This window comes from Leiobunum rupestre, chromosome 5 (genome assembly GCF_980474605.1).
Source record: "Leiobunum rupestre chromosome 5, qqLeiRupe1.1.hap1, whole genome shotgun sequence".
Lineage (NCBI taxonomy): Eukaryota > Metazoa > Arthropoda > Arachnida > Opiliones > Sclerosomatidae > Leiobunum > Leiobunum rupestre.
The window spans coordinates 60,385,236-60,399,459 of record NC_143388.1 but is presented as its reverse complement, the minus strand read 5'-3'; the positions used below and the strand labels follow the sequence as shown (position 1 = coordinate 60,399,459).

At 37.2% G+C, this 14,224-nt stretch overlaps 1 protein-coding gene across 1 annotated transcript; it reads right to left on the bottom strand.

Moving 5' to 3' along the window:
• Positions 1–515: 515 nt before the first annotated feature.
• Positions 516–2,367, bottom strand: LOC149945493 (uncharacterized). Its single transcript, XM_090176581.1, has 3 exons — positions 2,362–2,367; positions 1,322–1,978; positions 516–896 (listed from the first exon to the last, which is right to left on the bottom strand). The coding sequence occupies exons 1-3, from the start codon at positions 2,365–2,367 to the stop codon at positions 516–518; spliced, it is 1,044 nt and encodes a 347-aa protein (XP_090032707.1).
• Between the last annotated feature and the right edge of the window lie 11,857 nt (positions 2,368–14,224).

The window sequence follows — 14,224 nt, the reverse complement described above, 5'->3', positions numbered from 1 at the left end:
GTTTTGTTACCTTTGTATTTTTTGTGAAAGTCATCTAATCAAAAGAATTAGTACATTGTTGTAGCCTTTGTTCTTAGTGGTAGCAGAGAGTGTATGTATAGGTATTATTATTATTATTGAAAGGGGTGGCAAGCCGTGCACTTCGACCTTAGGTCCATTGTTCAACCCCAACCTGTGACTTTAGGTAAAAAGTCCTATTTCCGACACAAAGTTAAGAATCTGTTTGGCCGGGATGTTGAAGAAGTCACGCGTCTCCAACCGATGCATACCAAAATGCTCAAGCCTATTAGCCGCATAATAGTCACAGCTACAAAGAAGGTGAGAGGCAGCTTCCTCCCCAGTTAGACAAGCACTACAAATTGGGTCATCACTGACTCCAATAAGATTTAGGTGTCTGTTAAGTTGGCAATGGCCTGTTAGTAGGCCAGTTACCAACCTTATATTATTCTTAGAGAGCTAGAGCACCTCTTTGCTCTCTGCCTAGACGGTACAGGGATAAACTCCTTGGCCTACCTTTAACCATCCGTCTCAAGCCAAAGGTTGAGTTGACGATCCGACCTATACTTGGAGACCAGGCTGCGTGCCAGGCCACGGGGGATGGGTAGAGCAGGTTCAGGCCCACTAAACCCAGCTTGTGCACCCTCCCAAGCCAAGGCGTCAGACTTTTCGTTCCCGTGAAGCCCTTTATGACCAGGTATCCAATAAAGTTGAACTGTATTGTGCATCCCAAGATCAGAAAGAAGATCAAAGCAGCTAAGAGCCAGTTTAGAAGAGTGGCCTGAATATCCGTGTAGATTTGGATAACCTTCCCACGATGCTTCTTTTCCAGACAATAGTTGGCACAGAAGCAGATTGCAGAATTTTCTGCTTGGAAAACGGTATCGTATTCCCCCAGGCTTTCGTAAAAACCATAGTTATTACTAAGACATTACATCCCCGCGCCTGTACCAAAATTGGTCTTAGACCCGTCGGTAAACCAGACCACCTCACCTCTGGCACCGAGGGTAATATTAGCCCAATCCGTGCGGCTTGGGAATTTAACCTCAAATTGCTTCCTAAAGTGTAATTTAGCAGCCGAGATGTCAGAACCCATCTTAAGGTCGGGTAAATGACTAGAAATAGTAACGGTAATAGTGAGTGTAGGGAGCTGTTGGCTCGCGTGGCATGAATTAAGGGCTTGCCACCACCCTCCTACGCATTGTAACTCGGCTACCTGTTTAAGGCATTATAAGTCGCTAGATGACTTGGGCCTAAGGTGGTGCCTTGGGTATTAGCCGAGCCTAGCTGAAATATCATGATAGAGTTTGGTGTGACTCTTTACCCAATTATTAGCCTTCCACCAACCATTTTCGTTAAGCCCATAGGCACCAAAAGCAGCAGCTTCCTCTATAAAAAGATGCGGAGGAAGAATGTTTAGGAGAGCTTCTAGAGAAGCACTTGGGACTGTTCTCATAGCTTCAGTAATGCCAATACAGGCTAACCTTTGCAGGGTGCGCAGTTCAGACTGCACGGTTTTTAAAGTAACCCTTGGCCACCAGACCACAGCTGCGTAAGACAGAATGGGTCTGATGATCATAGTATATAGCCAGTATACAACTCTGGGACTAAGGCCCCAGGATTTACTGACTGTACTCCTAATACTCCAAAATAACATTTTGCCCTTCTGGTGGAGACCAAGCAGGCAGGACATCACTTTCCGGTCAGTTAACATGGATTTGACCCAAAGACACAATGTGTCATTGATACAAAACCTCTTAGCAGCCTTCATAATGACTGCGCTGGAGCCCATATCAAAGGCCCCTTCGATGTCAACAAAAACTGCTAACGCAATTTCCTTGAAATCAATTGCCTTTTCGAGGCAGTTGCTTATGCCATGAAGGGCGGTCTCAGTAGACCTGCCTTTCTGATAAGCAAACTGTGCGGAGGAGAGAGATTTATAGGTAACTAGACTTTTAACATTAAACTCGATGCCTTCACGCTATGGGAAAGTTAACTAAAAAAGTAGACAATAAAATTGTTTGTGTCCAAATCAGAGAGGTCAATTTGTCGCAGCTTAGAAGGATTGTCAATAATTTTATCATTTTCTGCTATAGTTGGAATATTAGATACGGTACTTGTACCATAAATGTATAATATTATTACAATACTATACACTTTTGCTCGTACCTATTAATTTTTTTTTGGTTTTGCATTCCAATTAACAAATTCTTTTAGACCAGGGGTAAATGCCTGGCACACATTGGCTCATAAGGCAGACTAGATAAAATTCGATCCTTACAATTTTCGAAACCGTTAATGCAAAAAAACTGGCTTGACAACTTTCTTAGACAATTTAAATCTTTGATTTTCTGTCAAATTTGCCTTCATTTTGGACCATTTTTGAAGCTTTGATGTTTAGGAGATCTCATTAAAGAACTGGCCTAACTCTCCATACCAATTTATGTAAAAAAGACAGGCTACAGCGTGTTTACAAAATCCAGAATTTTTATTAATATAATTAAACGTTCCCCACATGGCGCGCTCGACTGTATTACAAATCCTTCGATTAAATTTGAGAAAAACTTTAAAGTTCCTTTCAGGCTTTCTCTGAACATCCGTTCTTATTTTTTTTATCTATTTATTTGAAAGAAAAGAATATGGCTACGAAGCTAGTTATAGCTTGTGTTTAGCCTTACAGGAAACATTCTGTGATCATAGGCTACTATAATGACATAACATACAAAAGAATATATACATACAAAGAGTGAACCCGAAAGTAGTGACACTAAAATAAAGATAACAATGAAAATAAAAACATTAATAAAAAGATTAAAATAAGATGTAAAGAAAGGAGAAATTGAGAGATGGAGCTAAAATACAAGACGATTAAATGAACACAAGTTAAGAATAAAGTTCAGTTAGGTGGCGGAGGTAGTTACGGACGTGCTTTGGGAAGTTAAAGCGCGTGACTAGAGGTCGTCGGAACGAATAAATTAACCGGCAAAATTTCGATTAACAATAAAAAGTTTGCTTAACTGTTTTTTATGAACATTTTATACGAATAAACAACGATTTAACATACAAAAATATTCGGTTTTTTCGTATATTTTTCGGATAATTTGCGGTTATGAATAAAAATAAATAATTGGATAATTTCTTATTCAAACGCCGATCTCTACGCGTGACACAGGCAAGGGCAGTTGGGGGCCCGGCAACAATTTTAATCAGCATTCTCTAAAGTACATAATTTCCAAATTTCAGAAAAATTGGCCGAAAGACCATTTTCCATAGACGGTGTGCGGTGTCCTTTGCGGGGAAGCGAACATTTCACAAATAATTTAAAGTTGATTTTCATAAATAAATACTAATTTATGGTATAACATGTATATTTTCGGGTTCAGGACATTAAACTGTATCTAATGAAGGTCATAAAGTCAAGAAATTTAACTGTGCTCCAAGCTGGCACTATCTCTTTAAATACCTAGACGATTATCTACATGGCGTGTTAAAAATATTATTTTTTAATGTTATAAAGCGATAAACGATTTTTCAAGACGATTTTATATTACATTTAAGTTCATATAAACGGGAAAAATTGTCAGTGGAATATTTCTTATATCATTTGGTAGGTTAATTAACGTTCAATTATAGCCAACTTTACATTAATTTCAATGGGGCGGGAACAAACACTTAAACCAAGTTACGCGCGAGCTCGCCGCGAGAGGCGCTGCGTGTCATTTTCGTTTGAAACCCTGTACATTTTAATTTATCGGTACTGGGCTATTTAAACGATGACAAATTTTGAAAAGGAAGGCAAAATTTAAAGTAACTGAACTAGAAGAAGAGCAGGGCCCCCACTCAAATCTTCAATTTTTTATAGGAAAAATAGGATTATATTTCTAAAAATATAGGACTTTATAGGACTATTTTTACAAAATTATAGGATTTTATAGGACTATATATGCTATTTAATTTACTAACTTTATGCATTTAAAAACAAAATCTATATTTAGATTAATAAATCTTTGATTTTCACTTAAAAAATAGAAACTATTTAACCATTTTATCACAAAATTATACTAGTAGCTAACCATGGTAACAATAACAAAAGTATAGACTAGAATGACTTGGTATAGGAATTTATCCTATAGCTAAATCTAGCAATTTCACTGCGTGGTTGGATTTGAAATGGGCAAAATATCAAAATTATAAGATTATATAGGACTTTGGGGGGATTTTGCTAAAAATATAGGTGGTTACAGCACATAAAATATAGGATTTTATAGGAATTATAGGACCTCTGGGGGCCCTGTAAGAGAGTACATTATTTGCCGATTAAATTCATAAAAATATGGCATATTTAAATTCGCAATAGTGGTTTTTATAAAGTAACAAGACGTACGACGGTCAGAATACACACAATCCTTCTAATGTGTTAAGTTTGTTTGAGCTATTCACAGCAACCTGCAACGCCGGTATCGCAACCAAAATATATCCACGGTCACACATATATACATATTTACACTTATTTGTTACTTCTAGTCATACTTTGAAAGCATCGAAGATTCCTTCGATCAGTGTCACTTTTATTTTTTTACTTCTGATCACACTTATTTGTTACTAGTAGTCAGCCGTTGAGTGTCACACTTATTTCATCTAGTAACTTATTAGTAACTTCTGATCACACTTATTAGTTACTTCTGATCACACTTATTGGTTACTTCTGATCACACTTATTTGTTACTTCTGGTCATACGCCGAAGACTAGGCCGATCAGTGTGATACTTAATTGTTACTTCTGCTCATACGTTGAAAGCGCGGCGCACTCTGAACGGCCTTGAAAAACGACAGAGGGAAACGGTCGCGTAGACCACGACAAACACGCGGATTTACAATGTTGGAAATTGCGGGGCTCCGTATACGCTGCCCAAAAAACCTTACTTGGAATTAAATTTAAGGAACGTATTTGCAAATCTAGGTGAAATGTAAACCACAGCTATTCAAAAATATAACTCTCATGAAAATCTGACTTAAATATGTAGATTTTTAGGGGAAAATATAAAACCACGAAAATTGGGGTCCCGTAAATTACCCTAAAAACTATACTTAAATTTAATATTTACTGATATAACCGAAGTTGTAGGTCCGCTGAATCCTAACCTATCCAATAATATTTTTTTTTACGTTATCGGACTTAATTTTAAACAAAATATCTACCACATAAAGGAAATCACCGAAAATAGAAAATTGGGAAAATTCCCAACTTCTTGGGCTCCGATTTGAAAACTTTATGAAAGGCTATCAATGGCAATGTCTGTACATCCGAACGAGATATCATTGACACGTATAGCCCTAAAGGTAGAGGTATGCGCGACACGGCGCCATCGGCTACACTGTACGTAAGACTAATACACACAAATCCTTAGGATTGTGTGTAAAAAGTGATCTTGCCCTATGTTGCGTTTACGTTACGTCACAAGACCCCGCTTTATTAGTATACTAGCCGAGAAGCCCGCCTTACAGGCGGGCCCTCAGCTAGTTGTGTGTTTCGAGGCACTGGACCCCAGTACGCCCCTTAACCCCTTTTTCCCATGGGATAATTTCTGTGCCACCCTTTACCCCATAGTTGAACCACCGCAGTAAGGCACCCTACCCCTTTTACCCATGCGATAATTTCCGTGGCACCCTTTTCCCCATAGTCGAACCACCGCAGTAAGACCCACTCCCTTTTTTCCCATGCGATAATTTCCATGGTACCCTTAACCCCATAGTCGATCTCCCCCCGTAAGGCCCCCTCCCTCTTTTCCCATGCGATAATTTCCATGGTACCCTTTTCCCCAAAGTAGAACCACCCCAGTAAGGCCCTACCTCCCCTTTTTCCCCATGTTATAATTACCGTGGTACTCCCCATTTTCCCATGTGATAATTACCGTTCCTCCCCTTTTTCTCATGTTATAATTACCGTGGTACCCCCTCTCCGCTTTTCCCATGTGATAATTACCGTGGTACCCTCTCCCCCTTTTCTCCATGCGAGAATTTCCGTAGTACTCCCCTCCCCCTTTCCAATGCGAGAATTTCAGTGGAACCCTTTTCAAACTCGCAGTCGTACCAAACCCCCTGTACCCCTTTAAACTCCCTGTATCCAATGGCTGATGCATAAAGGCCACGGGAGTAACATACGCCGAGAGAGCCACGGGTTTTTCAAATCGGAACGACCCCGAAACCCCCCACCGTTACCGAAACCAAAAGTAAATAGGGGGAGAAAGTATATCACTGCCTTCAGATTTTACCTTCCACCATGCTTGATACCCTTTTTAAAGAGCTAGTGATCACGTGATATTTCTAAACAATAAGGATAGCACATTACGTGCGAAGTAGTGCATTTGTGGTATTCCGGTTCGCGCTCAAGATGAAAATTTTGAATTTTATTCCCTGGAAACCATGTCACCGCCTCGCTATTTCAAATAGTCTCTCTGTCAAATATCGACCATTATTTCCTTCGAAAACGGGTGATTTTAATTAATAATTACTATATCAATTGTAAAATAAACAATAAATGCTCGTAGCTATATCTATTATTTCGTAGATATACCAATTAGTCCCGATCTATGCTCTTAGATGGCGCCACGCTCTCCACGATTTAAGTGAGCGTTTTTCTAGTTACGGTTTATTTCTTTTCAAAAGTCCTGTAATTATTTTTAAAATGTCGCATTTCAGTTTCTATCATATATCAACTTTATTTAGGAACCAAATTATCGAAAGCAAAAGTTTAATATTCACGTATTTTATAGATAACTATTTTTCATCGTGGCGGAGTACAACCGGTACATTTGTAACCCTGTAAAGAGGTGAGGGGAAGTTTTTCATCGTGGCGGAGTACAACCGGTACATTTGTAACCCTGTAAAGAGGTGAGGGGGAAGTCATTTCCGAAGTACAAAAATTTTACCCCTCCAATAAGACGTCGTGCGGTTGGATCCAAGTGCCAGACTTTCTCCCCCTATTTACTTTTGCTGAAACTCACAGGCCTTCTGAAACTACCCCATACGATCCCCCCTCCGAAATTGGCGGCGGAAACAGAGAGAAAATTTCGGGTGTATTGCGGGTTGGGACAAACACGGCCCAACTCTCAGGGGCGACAGATTTTGAGAAAATAGATAGTCGAACCACCTCAGTGAAAAGCTTTTTCCTCGCCGGCCCGCCTTCGCCTTCCTTACTGACTAACCAAAAGCTCGAAATAGATAGTCGAACCACCTCAGTAACGAAGCGGAAGGCAGTCTCGGTTTCCCTCTGTTCCGCGGGTCGTTTTTTTTTCGCCGGCCTGCCTTCGCCTTCCTTACTGACTAACCAAAAGCTTGAACGACGACGACGAAGTGGTTTTTATAATATAGATTCCTCGCACGAACGATTTCACGCGCGCTAGAAAACTTATATTCGTCATAACTGAAGCGCGGGCTTGTCTAGCCTTGTAAAAGTAAGAGACTGTGTCGTAAGACCAACATTTAAACAAGAAGGCCTCTCTACTTTATACAAAAGACTATTGAAGAATGAATAAAAATAAATTATTTAATTAGTTCGAGATTTTTTCATTGAAAATTTTTATAATTTTATTCAATTTAAATTAACAATTATTTTTTAAATTATATTATCAACGCTGTACGACAATTTTCCACGGCTGTTCGTCCTATTTCGGAAATTACGAATTCGATAACGAAAATATCCAGCCTACGTAAAGCTTCCCTTCTCTCCTCGTCCATCAACTGTTGAAAATCCCCCCGCCGGATGAAAAACGCCGTTAACGAAGTTTGAATACTAGTTAAGGAAGATAAATAAAATAAAAATGTAATATATATATATATATATACTTTATTCTAAAACAATGTTAATCAAACAGTATTAGGTTTTTTATACAGAACACGCAATATTATTAGAAATAATACATACGCGAAACCATCGGCATACAGTTCATTACATCCATCTGGTGGAGGGATGTATACTGTACACCCGCCGCGTTTCGGGATGGACTAAAATACGAAAGTAAAATTTATAGGAAAGTACATTATATATATATATTAATTATACATACACAGGGAACATATGAGTGGCAATTATGTCCTCCACAGTTCCCAGTACTACCCCTGTGTCGTACCAGGGAGTAATAACGGGGGGGGGGGGGGGAGAAGGGACATCAATGACATCATAATTCTAAATAAATATATTTTGATAAATTAAAAATCTTATTACAAATCATATCAGAAATGTTAAAGGTGGTATATTTACGCAAAACCATTGAGATTCAAAATGGTTGACGGTATTTCCTCAATCAGAGCCACTCCGCTTGGTCGGCGGTATCCCTAATCATTTAATTGAAGAATTATCAATTTACGGAAAATATCCAGACCCATTATAACTTTATAAAACATAAATAAACTTACGACTCGTTCTCGGTATCCGTGGTGGAGGATACCTCGTCTAAGTCGTCGCTAGACTTTGATGGGGCACTTAGCTATTCGCTGTCTAGGGACACTTTTCCCAAGTCTATTTTCAATTTATTTAAAATCAAGAGTAGTTTTTTTCACTCATCCGTAAACCCCTTTTATACGCGTTGAGCGGTCATGGAGAGTACTGCCCATAGTTGTAAAAAATGAAACGTCCAAACTGTATAGTGGAAATCATCCTAACGATACCAGGTAGTTTCCGTGGATTTCCTGACGTAGATAGTACAAATTTAGTGAAAAAAATATTCGCCGACAGTCCTCTTCAGTTGTGGAGGGGTGTTCTCTACTACCAGAAGACACCCATTCGCCCTTTGATTTCGGGGACTTTATTTTACCCAATCAGAATCAGGTTGGAGATGCCAGTCAAAATTGTCCTCCCCCACGAGCATCTCCACTTTCCCCCTCCCTACTATTTCATCTACACGCGTGCGCTTAGAAGAAATCCAAAAGTGTAATGGCTTTTTCGATAATTATGAAAATCTCAGAATCTACGCAAATTTTGAAGGACATCGAAAGTAGTCGGGTTCACAGCGTTGGCCATAAAAAAATAATATCGACCTCGAATAAGTAATTGGAGTCTTGGAGAATACTCGTCGATTACCGAGTACCAAAAATTTGCATATTCGGGTATTTGTTTTTTCTATCCTCGTTACTTCTTTTACAACTTTTTTGGGGGCAATTAACGGCACCTACAAAGTTGTGGAGACTGTGGTTCGTTTAAATTAAAGTAATTGTTGGAAATTAAAAAACCAAAAATAAACATTTAAGCTATATTTTTCTTTTAAACTTGTATTTTGTTTTACGGACCTCCTAACGGAATCGCTTCGCCGACGTCGGGGACCTTTGATTTTTATAGCTATCCCCTGTTTTGGAAATTTGAACTTTAATCCCCCCAACTCTAGGCGTGAGAACCTTTTTGTTTTTATAGTCGCACAGAAGACTCAATAATATGTTGTTTTTACCTCTCCGAGGGGACTTTGTACCCTAGGAGGGGTTTTATAATCACCGTGTCTGTCTGTGGGTCTGTGTGTCTGGGCTGTGAACGCGTACGCATTTTCGGTGCAAAGTGTAATCACTGCGTACGCAGTTTTTTGAAATCGCTGTGTTCGCAGTTTCTTGGAATTTATTTTATAACATTTTAAATATTTATGAATTACATTTATATTAAATTTATAATTTTATTACTATTTATTTTATAACATTTTAAATATTTATGAATTAAATTTATATTAAATTTTTAATTTTATAACTATTTTTTTAAGATTAGTTTTTTATTCTAATTACTTTAAAGGATATTTAAATTAGTTTTTTTATTCTATTACAATTTTCATTACCGTGGGTATATGGATTGACATTTTCTGGATTTCTAAGTATTTGAATTACCTTTTTGTTTGATTGGGTTATTATTATATATTTTTCTATTGGTTATTTTTCTTGTTTTTTGATAATGTGGGGGATAATTCATGTCTACGATTTTTTATTTGCATTGATTTTTAATGGCTTCGTTGGGTTGTCGTCATGAGCCCACGCAGTTTTTATTATGCTTTCACTTATAGTTGTGGTTTTCGCTTTAATTTTGGTTTTTCCATATAAATTTGATTGTTTAAGACCTATAGACGGTAAAATAAATGGGGGTGGAATTTTAAACCGTCATTGCCACTTAAAAACTGGACACTAGCCAGGGAGGGAACACCGGATTGGTTGGTATTGGAGCATGCGCAGAGACCAATTTTTAACTGTCGCCGAGTAACAAATATCTAAATCGTGATTCTTCGTAGAGCACGTGGCGCCATCTAAGTAAACTGACCATTATATTTTGGGAATAAAAGCTAGACAAAATGGTTGTTTAACTGTAAATTTACCTATAACTTGAATTCTTTAAATTAAAATACAAATTATTAATTGAGATCAATCGTAATAGACGAGAAAAACGATTGAATTGACTTCAGTGACAATTAAAGTCGCGAAGTGGGGAGGCTGGCAGCCATGCTGTCACGAAACTTTTCCCCTTTTTTCCTACCCCCAAATTCAAAAACCCTTCAGAGGCTGGGAAGCCGTTGGAATTTATTTTACCGTCTATTACACAATGGGCTGGTTTTTCTCCGTGAAATAGTTTCTTGCACGTATATTTTACCTTTCGTGAGCATTCTAATAATTTTAAATTTATATTTTATATTTCTCATTTTGTTGCTTTGGTAATTTAATAACGTTTTGGGTCTAAAGTTGGTTTTTTGTTCTATTGATATTCGAAATTTGTTTAATACAATAACATTTGTAATATTAATAATTAAAATAAAAATAATCTGCTGTTTGGGATAGCACCGGGATAATTTTCTGGGGGCCGCTTTTGATGGCGGAATATCATTGAGTACCGTGTTCAGTAGTTAATACACCCTAGGGCAAATTCTTCCGAGGAGAGGTAGATTTTGACAAGCTTGCCAACTTGTTTTGTTAGTAGTGGTTTGAGTCCGTTTGACTGTCGAGATAGACAGATGTATGCTCCATTTTGTCATTAAACGTTTTGTATTTTATCTAATTTAAATCGGAAGTTATTTCCCGACATAAACATTAATTTGGGTTTACAATTTCTACGTTTCTCAACGGGAATATTTTTCAGCATTGGAAGTTACGAGGGCTGATCACTCCGCGTAATCGGTGTACAGAGCCGTACCTTTGACTGTACTAATGGGATTACGCGTAATCTTTGAAGTCCCTGCTTTTGGCAGTGGTAATCTAAGCGTAATCCGGTGTACAGATTTTCTAATAGTGGTTAGCCCCTCGGGAAGTTACTTTATACTCCTTTTACACTTCATTTCATAATTACTCGAATAAAACCAGCTCCTATTAAGTACTCGATAACCCGACTAGGCATCGAGGCTAGGCTAATACTCAGCATACCTATGTCACCGAATTCCACGTATAATGTTTTAAATACAAATTTATATTTTCTAACCATCATTAAACGAAAATTGTGGACTAGATCGCCGTAAACAATAATTGTGTTTTCTAATGATGACATCATTCGCTAATATTATCATATTTCTAAAATGAAAAATGAAACTCAGATTTGACTAAAGTTAGTCAAGACCATTTCTCAGTGCTCGATTTTTCCAGATTTTGCATTTTTGATTTTTTTAGTATTTTTTAAATTTGTTTGAAAATTTCAAAATTGCGCGTATTTCTCTCGTCTACTAGCATCGTCAATTCGACTAAAAAAATACATCCATAGATATTTTGGATACCATACGAATGATGGCGGAAACCAAATAGTCAAAATGTTTAGACTGTACTAAATCTACTAAAGTAAAAATACAAACCCCCAAAATATGCCGGATTTTTGGGAAATAACTAAATATAAATAGCAATATTTTGGAAAAGGTGCCATTTTTTTGTGCCAAAAACCAAATGTAAATATAACTAATTATTTTATAAAAAGAGACATGCCTGGATTTACTTTTAACAATTTATTAGGTTGTAAAAAACCTAATATAAATTGTTAAAAGTAAATCTATGCGTGTATTTTCTTTTTATAAAATAATTAGTTAAGTGTTTTCCATGGATAAAAGAAATTTTAATATTTATAAATGTAAATATCAATATTTTGAGAAATTGGCAATTCTTTGTGGCAGGAACTAAAAAGCAATGTGATTTTAAACTTCTTAAAAGTTTGCTTTCCGGTGTTTGAGACTTTCAATTCCTTGAGGTGTCTAAAATTACGTGAATATTACATTGCTTTTTTAAATGACGCACGTTACGGCCGAGATATGATAAGTTTAAAAAAATGTTTTGGAGTGAAAACGTATTAGTTCACCTCTGGCCGTACAACAGCTAAGGAAAGTTTCGCGGTTTGGAGGTAAAATTTTAAAGGTATTTGTATTATCTCACTTTAACGAGAAAAAATAGGAATATATATTCAATATAGTCTAAAATACAATTTTAATTACCAATTATTTAAACTTTAGTGTATAATAATATAATTGAAACTTTAGGTTATTAAATTCAGAGGGTATATTGCATATATTGTACTTCTGTACCCTGGTGCTTACGCCACTGAGCGTTGGAATAATATTTTTGCTTATGGTAGCATTTCAAATAAAATGACAATTATTATGAGAAAAGCTTATTTATTTCCTAGTTACACAGTCTATGCTTTCAAAACGACACGGCACTCCTCCCCCCCCCCCCGGGCCAGGGGTCGTGCGTCACCGTTTTTCGTCCCGCTAATTTTTTTTCCAATGCGTTTTCCCGCCAAAAATCTCGCGTCGAAATCCTTCTTCTGCGGAACCCCTCTCTCCTTTCTCTCGAGCCCGGCTTGTGTCTAGACAATTTTTACCTCTCCGAGGGGACTATCATCGACTATGTCCCCTAGGAGGGGTTTTACAATCACCGTGTTTGTCTGTGTGTCTGTCCTGCGAACGCGTTGGCGCGCGTTCGCATGTTCGGTGCAAAGCGTAATCACTGCGTACGCAGTTTCCCGAATTCACCGCGTTCGCAGTGGCTTGGAATGAGCATGGACTAATTAACTAATTAATTAGTCCATGGAATGAGGGAAAAGGTTTTTACAAAAACCTCCCTCTTCGTCATTGGTTGTCTTATAACAGTTTCTTCTTCCGTGTTTGTGACGGACCGAGCGCGAAGGGTTACGTTAAACGTCTTAGCATCCAGATGGCAGGGTTTCCACCAAATGTTCACGGTGTACACCTTGTTATTGATTGGCGCCGGCCGGGAATCGAAACCGGGTCTGCTGCGTGCCGAAGATTTACTCTAACAACTGAGCCACCGACGCTTGCTAAGCTATAGTGTTTTTTAAAATAACAGCTTTTGCGAAAGTCCTTTACGCTGTTATTTTTAATATAATATGTATCTGGGTTTTAGGCAAAGACTACGGTTACATGGGGCTCTGAACGTCGACGTAAGGAAACGTCGACGTTTATTTTTCTCATGTAACCGCGTGAACGTCGACGTTCGGGGAGATACGTCGACTTAACGAAAACTACCTCGAACCGTCGACTTAACGCCTTACGTCGACGTCCGGCGCTGCATGTAACCCCTCAACGACGACGTTCCCTTGGCCAGTTAGGATTTTTCCTACCGTATATCCGACTGTTCCGAAATAAATTCATTTTAATTTGAGTTTTTTATTTTATTTACTATTTATATTTATATTTATATAATAATTAAAATAGCTACGCTTTAAGAAAATTAATGATTTCAGAAATATTTCCAATAAAAGATTACGGTTCCAAGCTAATGTTCACTAAATATTAATTGGATTAAACAATAATCAGAGGGGCGGATCAAGAGGTTAATCGGGGATATTTTACCTGAATTCGTATACTTAAAATATGCTTACCATAAAATATTAAATTATAATTTATAAATATAAACATTTCGAAGTAATTTAAAAGAATTTAAGAAACAAAATTAGAATTTTGAATAAAACAAAAAGTATTATATTATTTTATATACTTAATTTTATTTCCTATTAATTTATAAATAATTTCAAATATTTCGAAACAATTTACGCGATTTTTTAACAATAGGTACTTTTGTTTTTTTTGTGTGTTTTTTTTTGGTTTGTTATTTGTCAAGGATTACAGTAATGCAAAAAGTTTTAACCGCAAGTTATTATTTAAAAAGATATGATCAATGTAAAATTGCTACTTGCTAACAATTTTTACAACGGAAAATACGACATATTTCGAGATTTCTGTACGTGTTGGATAAAGTAGGACTGATGACGAAAAAT

Excerpts from the sequence above, each read along its gene's own strand:
- LOC149945493 (XM_090176581.1), bottom strand. Across the intron at positions 897-1,321 it reads GGTGGAAGGCTAATAATTGG|CCTGGGGGAATACGATACCG; the intron begins GTAAAGAGTCAC and ends TTTTTACGAAAG.